This window comes from Strongylocentrotus purpuratus, unplaced genomic scaffold (genome assembly GCF_000002235.5).
Source record: "Strongylocentrotus purpuratus isolate Spur 01 unplaced genomic scaffold, Spur_5.0 spur5_scaffold_15, whole genome shotgun sequence".
Lineage (NCBI taxonomy): Eukaryota > Metazoa > Echinodermata > Echinoidea > Camarodonta > Strongylocentrotidae > Strongylocentrotus > Strongylocentrotus purpuratus.
In genome coordinates, this window is record NW_022145600.1 from 4787449 (window position 1) to 4807091 (window position 19643).

The window sequence follows — 19643 nt, forward strand, 5'->3', positions numbered from 1 at the left end:
TAATGAGACCAGACGAAACCACTTTTAACTTGGAGATTTCTAGATCCTGGTTCAAGCACGCATGTTCAAGTGGTGGTTAATATTTCTACTCGGGTCTAATTTGTAACCATACCCTCTCCGGGAACCAGAAAGGATTTTTTCCCAGACAGGGAAACCCTCTTACACAGATCTTTAAAACATTAAACGCACCATAGACATGGAGGCTTGAGGGGAGCTTTTTGCTTCCCCCATTCCTCCTTCAACACTTTTAGTAGGTCCTGTACATTATCTAATAACTTGGATCTTTGTTAGCCAATCCACATTTCCATTTTGGTTTTGTACCCCCCCCCCCCCTTTCTCTCTCTTCCACTTTCAGCTTCAAAGCCTGCAACATGACTAGACCTCACACTCCAAAGCTTACCTCTTGGTCCACAAGCCCTCTAAGATACACAACTTTCAAATCGTTCCATTCCTGTCGCCACAGATTAAAGACTAAAATCACATTGGAACGATGCAGCAGGCAAATTAAAATGTGGCAATTTTATAGGCAGACAGCTCCCACACATATGTGTTTAACAAAAAATATCACAACAAATATGTCCTTCCTCAAATGCTCAGTCACTGAATGTCCAAAGTCGATGGAGATACTTACGTTGGAAATAAACCCCCTCCTCTTCTTTTAACGCTGATGCGCCTAATACTTTCGAGATGAAACTATGAGGAAGGATGGCCTACAAAATCAAGACATGTGCGAGCCAACCACAAAGAAAAACAGTGAATGAACTTGAAAATACTTTTCCTCGGCTTAAAATGACAACATCTTTTGCGCTCCTTTCCTCCTTATTGTCTTTCTGTCTTTCCGTCTCCCCCACCCCCTCTCTCTCTCTGTCTCTCTCTCTCCCTCTCTCTCTTCCTCGATTTTAGTGCGTTCACTTTCCCCCTTCACAATATCGCGGAGGGAAACGTGAGAGGGAAATATCGCATATTAAATGCGACATATTTAGTTTGAGAAATAGTGCATGCATGATTAGAAAATATCAAAGAGATATGCCACAACTTTTTCCTAATATGATTTGACGATATATCGAAGAAGACAGCTACATTTGAGATCACCCTTTTAAGCTGCTCCACAGAATCAATCGATGAGTAATCTACAAAGTACACCAACAACTACCCAAAGATACTTTCTCAATATCTTTCCAATTAGCCCCTCATGAAACCCGACAGGCTAAATGATATAATGATATCACCGCAGACATCCGCATTATGGGAGGAGAAAACAGGAACACAAAATTGCCATTAGATTCCAAATGATTCCCCTCAAATATTTTGGGGTCACACAAAAGAAATAAAAGGAGCTGCCATATTAGCCCGGTGCAGGGAATGAGTCCACTAAATGCAGATCTAAAGACTGGCTAAATGCTTCTGACAATGATGGAGCCTCATAAAGTACAATGCAACCTCCGAAGGGTAAGATCTCATTGGATATAGAGCAATTCTCAAGGCAATATCCCCTCTAATTCGGCAAAGGGAAACAAACAAAATAATAACAAAAACAATTAAAGAATCAAAATCACTAACAGTAATATCTTCCAGAAATATGATATCATGTTGAAATGTAAAATCCAATGCTTTGTAGTAGATATGTTTATGAAGATTCAAAATCTAAAATTAAATGATCTGGTGGAAAGTAGAATTGAAATATACATGGATGATTTTTTTTCTTTTTTTTAATTGATCATCAAAACACCGAACATGCAAGTAGATGTGCTCATAGTCATACATACACAGATCCAGGCAACATTTTTCCATACCCTAACTTTGAACTTTTAATGGATGGATCTGCATAATGATGATATGGAAACAACTTAGAGTGCACCAATCACCTACAAATATGATTAGTGTAGAGCTAGAATGTATAAAATTAATTAACCTAAAAAATATTAAAGATAAACTTGAGTTCTGGTAAAAAAAGAAAAATGCATTCTCACAGAATCTAACGAAACTTACACTGAATGTTCAAGATTACAAATAAATGTCATGTGCCAAACAATTTTGGAAGAAAATGTATACTGGCTGAGTAATGAGCATAGAAAGATAAGGAAATCAGGGTAGTACTAGCCCCGACACCATGTGTGTTGTCCCATATACATCTATCTGTGTAAGTGATTGTTACTTTACCAAGACTCTGCCAAATTTATGATGATTTTGATGACTCCAGAATCTTGCATTACACACCATTACTTACATGCTATATGATCAACTTTTCTGATCCATTCCACACTTTTTCTTTCACAATGCAATCGCATTACCAGTACTCAAGTTTATCTTTAACCTCACATCATTCTATGGGCTAGTAATGGATGAAGGAAATAAACAACAAGATAAAACTGCGCACTCGGAACCCAAGTCAGACTTGGTATCTGTGCGGACCCTATTTATCTACAGGTATGTTGAGTAGTCTACACGTACTCACAAGTAGCTTTTATATTGATCGAGAGTGTATTTGAACTGGCAAAATCTTTTTACAGAAGTCATATTTAAGATAAATGTTTTGACTAAACATGCAGAATTACAACATTGAAGAACAAACATATACAGAACAAAATTATTTGTTGGCGATTCATACACTTTAAAACTCCACCTACAGCAAACAATGTACAATGTATCCATAATTGCTACTCTCCTTTTATTTTCCCATTTATTACGACTTCCAAAATTGGTAAATTTACATAAGCAGGTCGTAAAGGAGAAAAAGTACAATTGCCAAGCCTGTAAATGGGGATTACTTTTCTCCACAGATGAATTCCACCTCTGAGCTACCAGCACTTTTTGACTGCGGTATATATTCGTGGCTTTGTCCCTAAATGCATATAAAATATAAAGGGTAGGATTAGGGTACTCATAATGAACCCGCACACATTTATACGTACAAGTTACCTTTGTGTTGTCTCATAGCAAAGCAACATGTGTGTATGTTTGATTATTGAACTGCGTATACATGTATGACTATAGGAGTATATGTATGTAGTACCCGTTCCCTAGCTCTTCACAAAGCCATGCAAACATTGATGTATCTATTTTTTTAACGATAGCATCAAATCACTTTCACAAAGACCTAAACACCAGTATACTAATTAATTAAAGATACATAAATTCCAGTGTAATATTGACAGACCGGTAATGCTATTTTTTCCTATTGTTACATATTGTTCTTATTATTCTCATTCTTATTATTCTCATTTTTTAAATTTTGTCTTTGTCTGTTTGTCTTCTGTTCCAGTATTTGTTAATACATTTATTATTATATTTGTGACCCTGCCTCTTGCCAGTCCATTAGGAAATCTTTCTTTTCTTCTGGCTGAGGACCTGGTTATTTTAGATGCACTTTCTTTCATATTCTTCCAAAATAAAGATGATTCATATAATGACATGTGTACATGTACATGCATACAGTCCAAGCTATTTTTTTGTATTTGAATATGTGTACATATATACGATTAGTTTTTTAATTTTTGCTCATTAATCATAATTCATACATTTAAAGCATGAGGAATTTTTTTAAGGTGATTTCATCTTCCCAGTAACTAAGTTTGATTGTTGAAAAAGATTTGTTTCACCTTGTTGCCATAGAATTGTGTCACATTGTTACCATAGAACTGTCCACTAGTCAATGGTAATAATAATTACAATGTTAAATGGTATGGTATGGTATGGTATATTTTATTTATTCACGGTTAAAAACATAATACAATTGCGCCCGCATTCAGCAAAAGCTGTTTTTCAGCAGGGCCGTGATTACATATAACAGAAAATAAAACAATGAAAATACAATTTACAAACAAATATGCAAGTTATAATAAGTGAACATATTTACAGAAATTTAAGTACAAAATAGAATCATAGTGATAAAGTGAGGGGGGAAAAAAAAAAAAAAAAAATTATCTACGAGATGGAAGAAGTGAGCAAATATCTTGAATTTTACTAATCTCAATGTTGTAAGATTTAAAAACATTTATAATTCTGATATCGTTGGGTAGGGTATTAAAAAGTTTTGATGCAAGATATAACGGACTATGTTGAATAAAATTTGTGTGAGGTCTTGGAAGGGGGATTTGTGAGTTTGCGTAACGGAACTTATAGCTTACATTAGTATTAAATTGGATCAATAACAACTTAAATATAGTAACTAAAGCCTGTTTGACCCAGTATTCTTTTAGCATGTCAATTTCAAGGGTTTTATAAAGAATTTCAGTGTGATATCTACTATTCACTCCAAGTACAGATCTCAAACACCTATTTTGTAGAGTTTGAAGTTGTTTTAACCGAGTTTCTCTACCGTTCATCCAAATCGTGCTGCAATAAGCGAAATGAGGCTGAATTAAGGTTTTGTATAGTATTAATGCTATCTTTTCATCTGTGAATTGTCTCATTCGCTTTAGAACAAAATACGTCTTTAAAACCTTTTTCTTTACATGGTCTATTTGTGGGTTCCATGAGAAATTGCAATCAAGCAAAATCCCAAGATATTTGCATTCCATTACTCTAAGTAATTTTTTGTTATTCAGACGAATATCAATATTACAGAAACGACTCAAATGCTTAGAAAAGTAGAATTAAGCACTACAAATGCAGGCATTATTATTATTATTATCATAATTACCCAAGTATGGCGATATTGCGATATTGCTATCAGACATCATGCAGACATACATGTACATGTGCACAGTAAATGTCTGATTAAAGCAGAACAATGCACAATCATTGGATTTTGTCCAATTTTTCCAAAGAAGTGTCTGGCCATATCAAAGATCATAAAATCATACATTTCATCAATTAGTGGGTATCCATTGTGTTTTCTTTTCACAAAAGATTAAAGTTTACAGATCCTGTAGTGCTTTGGCTTCATGTACATGTACATTGCGGAGTGAGCCCCCCCCCCCCCCTCCCCCCAAAAAGGAATATATTCATGTATTGTAATTTTTATCCTTGTAAGCATTTCATTGTTTTTTATACCGTAATTAACAGTGTATAAACCGCCCTCGTGTATTAATCGCACCCCTCTTTTTCGCCCTAAAAAAAAAAAAAAAAAATTAAAAATTGCCAAGTCTGTCAGCAGCAAGCCAGGTCTGTGTCAAAAAACCCACACGAGAAGGCCTTTCATTTAACTGCGAGGTACAGCTGAATGTAAAAGATCATTAATGTAAATTTAAAAAACAGTACAGGACTTAGGATAGAACCTTGTGGAACGCCGTGTAATAGAAGAAAATTGGAGGAATTATGATTATAAACTACATATTGAGATCTATCAGATAGATTACTTTCAAACCAAGATGACAGACAAATTTGAGTGTTGTTTTAGTTTCCGAGTGATGAGTCAACACACCGATTACTGAGCTAGGAGACATTGCCAGGCATAGCGCCAGGTGGAGGGGCATAAATCGAAACTTAAAATTTTTTTGTTTTTTTTTGTTGTTGGTGTACCGTGTATAAACCACACCCCCGACTTTGAATTTTTTTCGCCGGCAAAAAAGGTGCGGTTTATTCACCATTAATTACGGTATATGTTTCATCTTCCTTTCATGATCTTGTTATATATCTACATTGTAAAGCGCATTGAAATGGCAACAGACATGAAATGCGCTATAAAAGGACTTAGTATTATTATTACTATTATTATTATTACAGAGATGCCAACCCTATAGGATGGCTGTCAGTAACATTTATATTTGTCCGTAACAAATGGGGGTCTTTCCGGAACGCAAGACACCGCAGTATAATTTTCGCGCAAAACATACACAAACACCCAATCAGTCTTACTGCATTTCGAGCCTACCATTTACCAAAATAAAGATGTGCATAAAAATCTGTTTCCAGTCAAAGGATCTCCTCCTTGGGTACTCGCTCTTTTGAGTGAATCCATGATAATATTCAGGAAGTAAACACCTCGTTCAAGCGTCGAATGGCAAATTCGAATCCACAGTCAAATGGCAGAACTCGTATCCTACACACGTACACTCACGATCACCAGTACCACAGACACACCAGCCCAGGCCGCTAGGCCCGGGATTCATGAACAACAACACACCGTATACCGCACTTGCAATGCGCTCGCTGAATCACCGAAGTCTTCGCTACTAGCATGTAGCATACTAGTATCAAAACAGTAATAACGGAGGCCCTGCTGTTTCGGAATTAAACAAGATGGCGGCCGAAGGACCATGTGCGCGCAAGTGCCTATCCAGTGTAGTCAAATTCAATGAACTTATGAGTAAATGCATGCAACATGCAGCCCTGTGTACGGAGGCTATGTGATAAGGCGGCATTTGCTATAATGTACTTTTATTTATCGTTTCCCCGTAACCTTTTGATTGTTTACCGTAACGCCGTAACAAATACGGCGAAACCGTAACGGTTGGCATCTCTGTTATTATGTGTACATACACATTCACATACATGTAGAAGCCCCCTTTCAATGTTCGTTGCCTCAATGCTTATAAATGTATGACCCATAGAGTATTGAGAGAGATAGTTGTGACATGCGCACGCATACACACTCAAGGTTTGATTCATGGAGATTAAATGTGGGAGGGAACTACTTGTCACAACTATCTCATTCAATACTCTATGGTTTGACCTAACCGTGATAGACATGTTTCCCTGCAACAGACGACCTGATATTTCTGTAAGTTACACCAAATTTACATCAATTTTATAACCAATGTACAGGGAGGCGTACAAAACATAGCAATATGTGGTCCATAGGAATTTGCAAATAAACCTCAATTTGTGCACAAAAAAACTGGTAAAACTTTGAAAATTCTACATAAACCACTAGTAAATGAGCACATTGACATGCACGCTAGCATGTCATAATACAAACATCATATATCAGTATTCAAGTGAATCAATCTTCTGCTGTTTGCAAGCCTCTAACTAGCCTCCTTGAAATTCGTAAATAGATTAGACAAAGAAAATTGTTTCTGCATCAACAGGAGAGCGCCTCTGGATTCTAACGATCAGTTTGAGATTAGAAAAAGGTTTTTATTTCAATCCCCTATCATCATCTCTCACTAGTTCAGGATGAAATACATAGATGAGAGAGAGAGAGAGAGAGAGAGAGAGAGAGAGAGACAAAAGAAGAGAGAAAAATGTCAGAAAACCACTTATGACCACATGTCCAAAAGGCATTTCTAAGATTCCTGTCTCAATTTTTCTAATGAGTTCCTTGAGGCATTGGCTTCATTGCATGCAACAAAAACGATATCCTTCAAAGAACAGTAGGTGCTAGCTGCGAGTAAGCCTCTGTAAAATTCCCATGATTTTGTTATTATAAGCTTGAAAAGATTCACCTATACAATGTTTGTTTCATTTCCTTCATGAGATCAGTGCAAGCTTCAAATTTCAGGGTCCGTTTCATCTTCTTTTTGAGGAATCTATCATTAAATTGGATTCTCATGATTTCCTTGTAAAAGACATTAATACGCAGACACAAACAGTAAGTAGTTATAACAGCAAGAAAGAAAATATGTTGTTTTGAATTTTTCAACTCTGTACAGTATTTTTATCTATCGTTTGTTCCAAATCCTTAGCCTAAAAATATGTTTTTGTCTATTTGCCAATGTTTCCATAAATAAATAGAAAAATAGTCTAGTTTTCTTGGAAATCCCCTAAAAATAAAGAAAAAAAATAAAGAAAAAAAAGCAACAAAAAATATATTTTTCGCAAAGTAGTTTAGTTTTCTGGGAAATACCTCAAAAATAAAGAGAAAATAGCAACAAAATATATTTTTCGCATGGAAGGATAACCAGGTAAATATGGGAATGGAAAAAATATGTCGCATACTCTGAAGATGGCAAGCTGAGTATCAACTAATCAAATCTCAATGAACTATATGTTTAATTGTCTTAATTTTTGTTGTATCTTGGTCCCTTTTACAGAGATTAATGTGAGGTCATTACTTCAACATTTGTTTTACTCATAGAAGATACTGATGTATCAATACAACTCTAGGGTAAAAATGCAGCCTTGATGATGCGTGTAGGACTATAGCCACTTGTCTACAGCCAGAAAAGCATAAATTATGGAGAGAAAAAAATTCAAATCTTTTGAGCCAATGCACTTCTGACTCTCAGCAAGAGAAGTGTTGTCTTATCTTTCCTATACAGAGGCCTGATTTTTCCTTTAAACTAAAAGATGGATTCCAGAAAATGTATAAAAACTACAATGTACTGTATCCCGCCCCCCCCCCCCCCCCACCAACAAAACAAACAAACAACACAAAGTGTTGTAATGAAAACTTTTACTTAGGCAAAGATGGCAGTCACTTTTTTCACCAATCCTTAGGTCAGGTGTGAATTCTTATCTTCTGTATCTTCTTAATCTTCCCCTTAAACATGCCAGCACCACAAACTAAAAAACAAAAATTGTTGGTTGCCAACCCCCCCCCCCCCCACACACACACACACAAACATACACAAAATGAGGTGAAATAAGGGTAGATACCTTTGGACCATGATGGCAGGCACTTTGAGCATCGATCCTTCATCGTCTTTATCTTCCCCGTCCTCATCCCTGGCTTCCTCTGGCGTCTCAAAGTCATCTTCCAAGCCATTCCTGCTCAGGTCCAGGGGTTGATCTGTCTTCTTTCCTGGCTGCACTGCAGATAAAGGTACTGTAGAGGTGATGGGAAAATTAAAAAGGGAAAATTAAAAACAATGACAATTTAACCTACATGTAAGATTTAATCATTTGAAAGACTATTCTGAAAGATGTCTTCCCAGACCAATCTTGCTTAAGTCTACGGGTCAATCTATCTTCTTCATTGGCTTGCACTGCAGATAAAAGTACTGTAGAGGTAATAAGGGAAAAAAAGGGAAAATTTAAAGCCTATCTGCACTAGTTTAGCCAAGAGGGAACAGACCTCTCTGCATGGTCACCGACAGGAAGTTATCTCATCAAATCAGCTCTAAATTAACATAAGAAAAAAGGGACCATGGGGGACCAACTGTCACCGATTAGGCATTGGTTGCTATATAGAGGGCACAAGTAGCTATATGTAGTGCAGTGAGGATTTAAGATGTAATCATTTGAAAGACTTTTCTGAAAGATGCTTTCCCAGACCAATCCTGTTGAAGTCTACAGGCCAATCTGCCTTCTTCATTGGCTTGCACTACAGATAAGGGTATGTGGAGGTAATGGGAAATAATTAGGGAAACATGCAAAGCATTTGAAAATGAAGTCATAGAATTAATTTGGAAGAGTTTTAGTTATATGACCTGTCGTCTAAGCTTGCTGCAATGCGGATATGGGTACTGTGGAGGCAACAGAAAAATTAAGGGGGAAAAATAATTTACAGATAATCTACATGCTTTTAATTGCTTTTCCAGACAATTCTTCTGTAGATCAAGGTTATGCTTTCATCTTAGCTGGCTGCACAATGGAAAAGGGTACAGTGGAGGTAATGTGATCATAAGGAAGGAAAATGTCAATCATTTTCAAATGAATTTGGAGAAATATAATTTGAAAGACTTTTGACTGCCTTTCTAAACAGCTCTCGCTTAGCTTCACGGGCTGAACTACGTGTATCTTCTTCAATGGCTGCACTACAGACGAGAGTACTGAAGAGATAATGCAAAAATAAATTGGAAAACTCAAATCGACTCTCAATATAAAACATTTTAAAACATACAAGAGAAAAATCTCATGACACTTTCCCCTATCCACTTATATATTGTATCCTTGAGAACAAATTGCAGCAGACATTGAATTGAGATTTGTTTTTTCTTTTTTCTTACTTGATTTCAGCGGTAATTTTGTGAAACTGAAATGAAAACATAAATAGCTCACCGACTATTTTTATCTTTTTATTTTGCACACGTCCCTACCGCTAACACATTTGTCTCCCCTGTAATATATTTTGTAGTGTGTAATTTTCCATCTGAAGAAATATCTAGAGAGAAGCTGTGAGAGGGATTAAGTCACACTTATTTTTGAGTATATGTCTTCTTCAAATAATAATAAGAGATTTTTTTTTTTTTTAAATAGAAATCTCACTACGAAATTGAATGAATTTCAGCCTCTTATAATAACTGATACTTTTCTTCAGAGAAAAAACAACAATAATAATTTAGAAATCTCAATGAATTTCAGCATATGCTGACTAAATTTTCAAAAAAATACTTGTTACATTGTGGTATTCATTCAATATTTCAAGTATAATTTGAAGATTGACACGGTTCGCATGATTACATAATAATTTTTCAATCAAGTTCAGACATTTTCCCTTATTCTCAATGCAATTGTTAAACAAAAGCTATGTGAAGAATATTTCCATTCTATACCCCGGAAATCTAGAATTCAATTTTTCAATTTCTACCAACGCATCAAATTTCAATTGCATAGATTAACGTGCTGTGGTTGGGCTGGAAGCTAACAAGGAAATATGTGCGGTAGAATGACAACAAAAACATTTAAGACATTTGATATTTCTTCCTCCTAATTCTCATCGAACCTGAATCATTATCCCAACAATGCACTTGTAACTTTATCTTTTCTTGATGTGATGTCCATCCCCCTCCCAACTCACTCTTGAACATTTAAGTCCAGTTTGGACCAGATTTCTTGGCAAACAGACAAATTAAATACCATAAAGGAAGTATCAAATTGTTAAGTCAAATATAAAATACTAAAAACAACTGACATAACCCTTCTTCTCAATTTGTAATAATAGAGTCATTGCCTTTTTGCCAATTATGCCATGTGATGAAGGAAATGTAACTTTTGAAAAATGGAAGATTTCAGTTTTGTTAATGGACCTCAAATTTCTTGTGTCATGATGTAAAATCAACTCAAAAACTTATAACAAAACAGTTCACTCTATGTTCAAATTTATCTATCTATTTATCTATCTATCTATCTGTCTATCTATACATATATCTATTTGTCTGTCTGTCTGTCTGTCTATGAGCTATTCATCTGTCAATGCATCTGTCTTATGTATCTATTAATCTATATCTTTAACCATAAATCCACCTATTGATCTACCAATCAATAATTTCATCTGTGTCCCTAGCTATCTGATCAGAGAACCGATTGAAACTTGCTGTTCCTGTGTACGTGTATTTGTAATTTCAATACTGTTTTCCAGAAGATCAATGTTTTCCAATATTGGTTTCTTTTTATACATTCATATCTGTCTATTTATCTGCCTATATACATGTATATATTCCCCATAGCTTGGAGGCCAAAGAAATGGGCAATAATGTGATAGATCTAGAATTGCTTAAATGATGTTAAATAATAATTGTACATAATTTTGCCAAGAGGGAGATTTGTATGCCATTTAGGCAAATTTATCCATGAATTTGTCAATAGATATGTACATATCCAATATTTTAGAGATTTTTAAAAGCAGCAACTTGTATTTAAACATGTATATCCTGCTTTATGTCTCATGAGAAACAAAACAAGTTACGTGTATGATTCTACACCAGATAATCAAATACTTTAACAGAAAAATGCCTGTCAACGCAACAATTAGAGAACAATCTGTCCAATGCAAACTTTTAAAAGTAAACATTTAACATTTTAAAGGCATTACAGATTTTAAAGGGCACTAAACATATTTGCAAGTTACCGGTATATCTTGGTAAATCGTGATCGATATAGACCTACATATATTCTAGAGATGATGGAAGAAAACAAACTTTAATGGTGTCTTTCAATTTTCATTACAGAAAGGACATGTTGAATTGACAAACTAACTTTGGTCTAAGCTGTGTAGAACTTGTAGTGATATTTCTTTTTGTGGAAAGAATAATATACATATTCTGTCTTTGTTTTCTTGTCACAACATTTTGATTTTATTTTTGACCATGCCATTTAAAACTGTCAATCAAATTTTTACTTTTATTAACGATTAACAATAAACGCTACAGTTACATGTAAAAAGGTGTACACCTGATCTTTTAGCCACATCAAAAGTCGTTGATAGATATCCCTCCGTATATACATGTATGATCTATCAAAACATGAAACGTATACAGACAGACTAAATCACCCTGTTAAATTATGCATGTCACTGCATGTGCAAGCAAAGATTGCCAATGTACACAATGTATTTTCACCAGTGCATTCACAAGACACGTACATGTATATATTGCCATACTGCAATTTGTACAACATTACACACACTTCACCTAACTGGTGACAAAAAATTGAGTACACACATATAATTATCCTGTTACACTACTACTGCTGAAACTGTAAAATTTTGACCGTCAAAGTCGGTGGGGTTCATTGTGCGCCTGCCTGCCTTTACCGTGGTTTTGGACACGGCGGCACACACTCCACGCCGGGCTCGCCTTCAAGCTATTAAAATGCATAGTTGCCAGCTGTCAACCTACACAAAAGCACCATGGGACATTGTACACAAAAAGAAAAGAAATTAAAAAAATGAGAGGAAAGGAGAAAAAAAATTGCATCAAGAGGGTCTTGCAAGCAAGTGCATATTGTCTGCAGTATGGTTGCTATGGTGATGGGGGCAAAGAGTCGCTCTTTTAGGTGGGGAGGGAGAGTAGCGCTCTGCAGCGAGAATAGAGATGGAGTGGAGAAAAGGGGGATAAAAGCTTCGGTGAAAAAGCTCATCTGAGGAATTAACTTTCACAATGCTACTTTCTTATGTCACACATTGTGCATACTGCTATCAAAGGAGCTAGATTTTTTTTAAGAGTACAGTCATTACAGAGAGTTATCAGCATAAATTTGCATTTAGTCTCAATGTATTGGCATACATGTAGACATTTGAAGTTTTATTGCAATACAGAAAAAAAAATACAAGCATTTCCAAAAATGGTAGAGGATGTGATGCCATTGTTGATGCCATTGTTATTTAAATAAAAAGAGGAATGAAATGTCATTTTTTTGCCACACATTTTGAGAAATTCTCCTCTTTTGTTTCATACTGCGATCCCTTTTTATAGTTGTTTTGAAAAACAGTTGTCAGGAGAATGAGAAAGTACTAAATAATCCTGTAAAGTACAATCTAAAAATAATTCTGTAAAAGAAAGCTTTTTTATCAAAAATAAAAATCTAAGGTGTCATATTTGGAAAAGGGATATCCTGTGTCATGAGTTTTCCCTTTTTTGTAGATCTTTGCAGCTGAATTAATTGCTTGATTTACAAACATCCACTGGATTGACTGAAATTAAAGAAATATGGCCAATTGGTAATGGGAATTGCATATTGAAATAACAGAGTATTTTAAACCGTCCTCATGGCATTACTACTGTACATATTCTTTATAACTTTCAACACAGTTTTGACTCTCAAGAGCGCATTGTTCATTTTCAATTTTGAAATTGTGAATCTCTTTTTTCCACTTCTCTTTCTGAACATTCTCCAAGCATCTCTTTATTCAAGGCAAGGCTTGGCTTTTTATGAAATTCTTTACAGATTATATTGGAAATTCTAGAGTACCTTGTGTTGATAGCCCTACATGTGAGAGAGCTGGGATTATACTGAATATCATAAATAAATATTAATTAATAAAGTGAATTAATGTATTTTTCGCAATATTCACTTCTTGGTCATTTATTGGTCACAAAAGACAGAAGTTTATACCTTGCATTTTTAATGCAATTTTTAAGATTTATAGATTATGGAATCATAAATTAATATTGACTGGCCATGAGGGGGTGTGAGGATATTGCTCAAGCATATTCATATTGCCTGAGTTGAAGATGAGGGTAATATGGTTACATGTACATGTACAATATAGTTTTGATTTACCCGAAAAAGGACATCACAGGAAAAAATATAATCTTTAATTTTGTATATCCAATTCACTTTAATCAAGGACAAATTTCAGAATGAGAGATAGTGGGAAATATGCTAATTATGGACCTTGCCCTTTATTCCACCTTTTACAAAAAGCCCATCATTTACTATATTGAACTTGAACATGAACTTGAACATGAACTTTATTATCCAATCATAAACACATATTAACAATAAATAGTTTTATAGTTATATAATAACATAAAAGGGTAAAAGGACCCAGAAAATAGCATGAAAGCTAATCGAGTTGTACCTTTGAACATATCGTCCCTATTTTCACGAAGTGACGGTTGTGAGGAAAATCGTAACGCAGAGTGAATGCAATTTTTTTCACTACCGTCACTTCGTGAAAACAGGGACGATATGATACACAATGCTTGGGTAGAATAAACAAACCAATTTGAAATGTTAGATGTAGTAACGCTAATTACAAACAAAACTATAATACAATTGTATCATTGGCACTTTGGCAGTATTGTAAAGGTAAAATGTGTGCTTGGAGTTTCGCTATCTAAAGGTACATGAACTTTTGGCATTTGAGGAGGAAGTGGAAGGTGCTGAGAATCTCAAAAATTCACTGTTAATATAATGCTTGGAAAAACATTTTGGAAAGTATCCAGCAAACATATTTTGTATGAAGAGAAATGAGACTCTGTTTTATCATTTGCTATCAACAATACACAAATACATGGATGCCCCCTTGAGAAACACCCAGAGACAAACATATGAATTATGCAAATTTTTTTTTTTTTTTAAAGTATTTCCAGGCATACATATCAAATAGGGTATTTGTTAGCAAGTATCCTTGAACGAGCATGCACAATATTTAAACAAATTGAATGGTAAAACAGAGTAAATTAGACTGCGCACCTCTAATTCCCTGCATGGTACAGATTGTGTGCATTGTCTAATCTGCACGCATTATAATCAAGAGTGCTGACTGTAAAGGCCCAAGGCATGAGATATCACAAATACCTCCAGAATCAATTACAGCCATGTTTTCTCAACAGACATAAGATTCTCAAACCAGAGCTCAACATTAACTTTAAATGATTAGTTTGCTGAACTTGTTTTTCTCACCTACCCCATTGTTAATATTAATGCTCATGATCTAGCATGTGACATAACCATCATGCCGCACTTCCAGTTTCAGTTTGTGTGCATATTTAAAGGTATATTAAAGTTATGTCAATGATATATACAGGGCTCCACACTAACATTTTTAGTTAGGGGGTCTGGAATGAACTTTTTACAGACTGTATGCATGAGCCCTATCTAAAAACTTCAAATTGGGGAGTCCAGAGTTAGATTTCGGGCGCCAATGTGTCCCAGGCACCTAACATTGTCAAGCCTTGTTATATATATAATATATGTAGAGAGAGAGAGAGAGAGAGAGAGGGGGGGGAACCTTCTGGTTTGTGACAGCTTGATTTATAGCAATCTGAATCATATTCATAACAATGCCTGGAACGCCGTTAAATAGCGGAAGAAAACAGGGAGTTATGAAATACTCCCTGAAGAAAAAGGTGAAAAGTTCACCCAGGACTTTTAGACATGTGACCTAAGATTAAAGTTAACTCTTCTGATTCTATTTAGATCAACATTAAATGGATGTTTAGTTCACCTTAAAGACAGTGATTGTTCATAAACCTGGGCCCTTATTTCATAAATCTTGCTGTTAATAACAACTGCTATGTAGCAATGCAACCAAGCAAGAAGTAGTTTTACAACAAATTAAACATTGCAAGGGCCCCACCTTCCATTTGAAGCATACATTTGCTCTAGGCTTTATTTCATTAAATACAGAGTTAGGTAATGCGTTAGGATTAGTGTTTGCTCCATGGTTGAAATTAGGAATACAGATACTGTAGAAAATTAATGTAAGGCAATAGGCGTAACGGCATGTGTTGAACAACTGGGTCTTACATCAAGGGGAAAGTGAGCACCTTTGAGGAGCAATGCTCTTAAAATATATACGTACCATTAGATGAAATGCAAGAGAGCAAAGCAACCGAGCAAGAAATACTTTTGCTTATAATACAAAGCAAAGAAAATAATTACAAGAAACTGCACAAGAATGAGAGGATCTTATAAATCTTCAATTTGAAACATTATATCTTTACCCGAGTCTGCAAGCCATTGCTGTGCTCTGAGAACTCTTTCTTTAGATGTGACATGTCTTGAACTGTCCTTCGTCTCCTCAAGAGTATCAATGTAGGCCTCGTGACGTGCTATCGATTCCTGGAAGGAGTAGAAAAGATGGTAGTAAAGGTCTTTGTAGAGCATTAAAGGTACTATGTCCCATTTGCAGGCCCAAAAATGAAAAGCTTAAATTCCAACAGCATTTGAAAGTAAGTACTAATTTAGAACTTCCCTAAAAAAAGGGGGGCTTGAAAATGTCTTAAAGTGGAAAAATAACGACTATTAGTTGTCAAATCGACTTAAGAGCTACAGAGCCAGTAAGTAATAGTCTGATTTTCAGACCATTGTACCGAATGGTGGTACGTTTTATGCTGCGCAACGAATTCCTTCCAGTTTAATTTTGGCCATTACAAGAAGTGGGTTATTGATGTAGACAAATGCTCATGTACCCTTTACAGCTCATGTTATGTATGTTATTACCAAAGAAGAAAAAAAGCCAGTCAGTCACTCTAGAAAGTAAACAGGTTTTCCTGCATAATTTGAACATTAGGACACTGCTAACGTTTAAATTTCACAGATAGGACATAGTATCTTTAAGGATTGTTAAGTCATTGTACTTTTGATTATTGATATTCGAGTGACTTAAAGTTTTATGGTGTTCTAAATAATATTATACGATTATGATTTATGAGTAATGGTGCTTGCATGGACATATTTTTCACAAGTGCAGGCTCGGTAAACTGAGTTGAACTTATATGAGAAAAAAATTATACTGGTATCAAACTTCAACTGATCTGGTATTACAGATCGTCTAGAGAGGTAGAGAGGGCATTTCAAAGCAAAGGCCCTGCATGAGCAAAGAAAGTCCCCCTCCCCCACCCAACTTCATATTCAGCTTGGGAAGAAAAAGTAATCCTGACAAAAGGTTATAGAATACATATCCGATCATGGTATTCAACCTGTAATCCCTCCTACTGCAAACAAAGTGTGTGTAAGGAAATTCATGTACACAATTGATTAATCAGATCGGCAATTGATTTTAAAAGACATGTGAGCAAGAAAAATGCATGAGTACTGAGCAATTAAGCTCTAGAAAACTGAAAAAGAGCTTGGTGTAAAAATTAAAAAAACAACAACAGTATGTGTCGGTCGGAAATTTCCTATTTTCTACAGTAAGCTAAATACATAAAGAAAGCTTTTGAGGAGGAAAAATGAAAACACTATTTTTACACTGCTTTACATGTATGAATATACATGTAATGCCTGCATGAAAAAAACAAGCAAACACACCAATAAAAAGTAAACGGAAACATACATGTACATGTATATCATGACATGAGATTTAAAAAAAAAAAAAATTATAATTGAAAAAGGGAGTTCATGATGACTTTCTCTCATTAAAAAAGGAAAACACTGTCATATATAGTGTTATCCTTGTACAGTAATCCTTGTGATATGCTGCAAAGAGAGATTTATAATAATGACATGCGCAAACAGTAACCATGAAAGTCTATCAAAGCCTTAGAAAGATCAACGTCATGCATAAAAGCATAAAAAACAGCTCCGCAACGAAGACACTGTAGTGCTAATGCCCGGCATCGCACGCCACGGGAAATATCGACGCATGATCCTTAATTCTAATGAGAAACTTGCCTTCTCAAGGCTTAATGGATACAGAAGAAAAGACAAACCCAATCTGACATATTTCTCCAATCTAATTGAGCATAATTTAATCAGCAGTCCTACCCCTGCCATATGTATCATCAATCCACCACCTATGAAGCTCTATATCGTTTCCCCCTAGAAGGCAATATGAGAAATGCATGTTTTGAGGAGGATTTTTTTTGAGGGGGGAGTGATATTTATGACAATGCCATGGCAAGTGTGATTGACATGAGGATTGTATTGCTGTTCTTTGACGCATACAAGTACGCTACAGACAAAATTTGCTCCGAAGCTAATTGGATACATTGACCATTGAACAGAGAGGAGAAATATTGATGAAATGCCTTCCTTAGAAAGATACCGGTAAGCCATGCCGGGGATTGAACCCACAACCTTCACATCTCCAGCAATGTGATTACAAAGCAGAAAAACATGGCAACTCTTATTGTCTACAACTTTGTTGGGCCATCGGAGCTCAATAGACTCAATGAAGGAAAAAGGAAGCCTTGCACTTCTAGTGCTTTTCTTTTAACTCACAGACTTGTAGACATGAGATGACATTAAATGAGATAGTCAATCAGGAGTGATGTAAGCAGTGTGTTGCTGGTTTTCTTGAACCAGACCATCCAATTATTTTCTTTTTTTCCTCTGAATGTTTCTTATTTCTTAAGAAGTCAGAAGGTCCCTAAACAAAAAGAGGAACAACATACAAAATTGTCTTTTTAAAGCCAGAAGGGCATTAACACTGTGTCTTAAAGTTTACATCCTTCTGGCTCCAAACAGACAGTTTAATCATACACAAGCAGCATATTTGAATTACATTTTATGGATTACTAGTTTATATGGCATGCCCTATTTTACTTTCCTTGATCATTTCTACTTCAAGATCAAGTTTATTAAGTTACATTCTTCAAAGTGTTGTTCATACTCACAAGTATTTATGATATGGTATGTATGATAACAGAAATAACAGTTTCTTTTGTCAACTGTCTTTAAGATCGTTTTCCAACTCAAGTTTCTGATAATGGTCTGATAATACATCTACATCTACTGCAGATAAGCTACAACAATCAGGAGTTCCAATACCATTAAGTTCCGGGCATTTCAGGAGCTTTTCATGTACACACTCCTGTAGAAAAACCGTCGCTGTTTTCACGAAGTGACGGTAGTGAAAAAAAATTGCATTCACTTTGCGTTACGATTTTCCTCACTACCGTCACTTCGTGAAAACAAGGACGAAACACCATAACTGGTTATAAAGAGGTGGATTTGTCCGGGTACTCTCACATTCTCAGTTTGATAAAAAAGTTTCTGTTAAATAGTGTAAGCATAAGTCACTGGACACAACGCATCATTACATGTACGTGCGGTGCCTCCATTTAACGTCCAATCCGAGGGACAGAGTGTTTTTCATTTAACATCGCCTGCGTCTATGAAACAAGGGGAGGGGTACGTTAACACACAACGCAGGCTTCAGTCATCTGCCTGGGTGGGATTCGAACCCAAGATCTTTGGTTTGACAGGCAGTCTGTTACATGTTCTGCATTCTGTAGAAACAACAAACTTGTTTAATTCCATTGGCGTTTACTTTCCTGGTCGATTCAGGGTAGACAAAAATGACATTTTCTGGGTCTCTTGTAGAAACATGCTGAATATTACACTGTATATACAGTATCACCATTTCCTTTGTCGTTGGTTTATTATCAAAATTTGTAAACTGATATTTAATTTTGCCCATTCCCAAGTCCTCTACAGAGGTTGCACTTTGTAAATGTTTGCATATCTTGAATATTGTTGGAATGAATCCACATGACATACCCACAGAAAGCCACAGTTTAAATACAGAATGAATATTTACAGTCCATAAACAGGTTGAATGAAAGAATAGTTAGAAACCAGTCTATGTCCGCACAGATATTGTTAGTGTATACAGACACAGTATTCCAATGTGTTACGGAAACAACAAATTAATATCATTATCAAGTGAATGGCCAATGTAACCAGTGAGAAAGGAAGGG

General features: G+C 35.5%; 1 protein-coding gene across 1 annotated transcript in view; it reads right to left on the reverse strand.

Moving 5' to 3' along the window:
- The window catches only part of LOC100893839, a 49937-nt gene that overhangs the window by 11258 nt on the left and 19036 nt on the right, over positions 1-19643 (reverse strand). The window contains exons 4-5 of the mRNA XM_030985418.1: positions 15942-16059; positions 8485-8653 (exon numbers count right to left, since the gene is read on the reverse strand). Of these exons, the coding sequence (XP_030841278.1) occupies positions 8485-8653; positions 15942-16059 (287 nt within the window). The remainder of the gene's footprint in view (positions 1-8484; positions 8654-15941; positions 16060-19643) is intronic.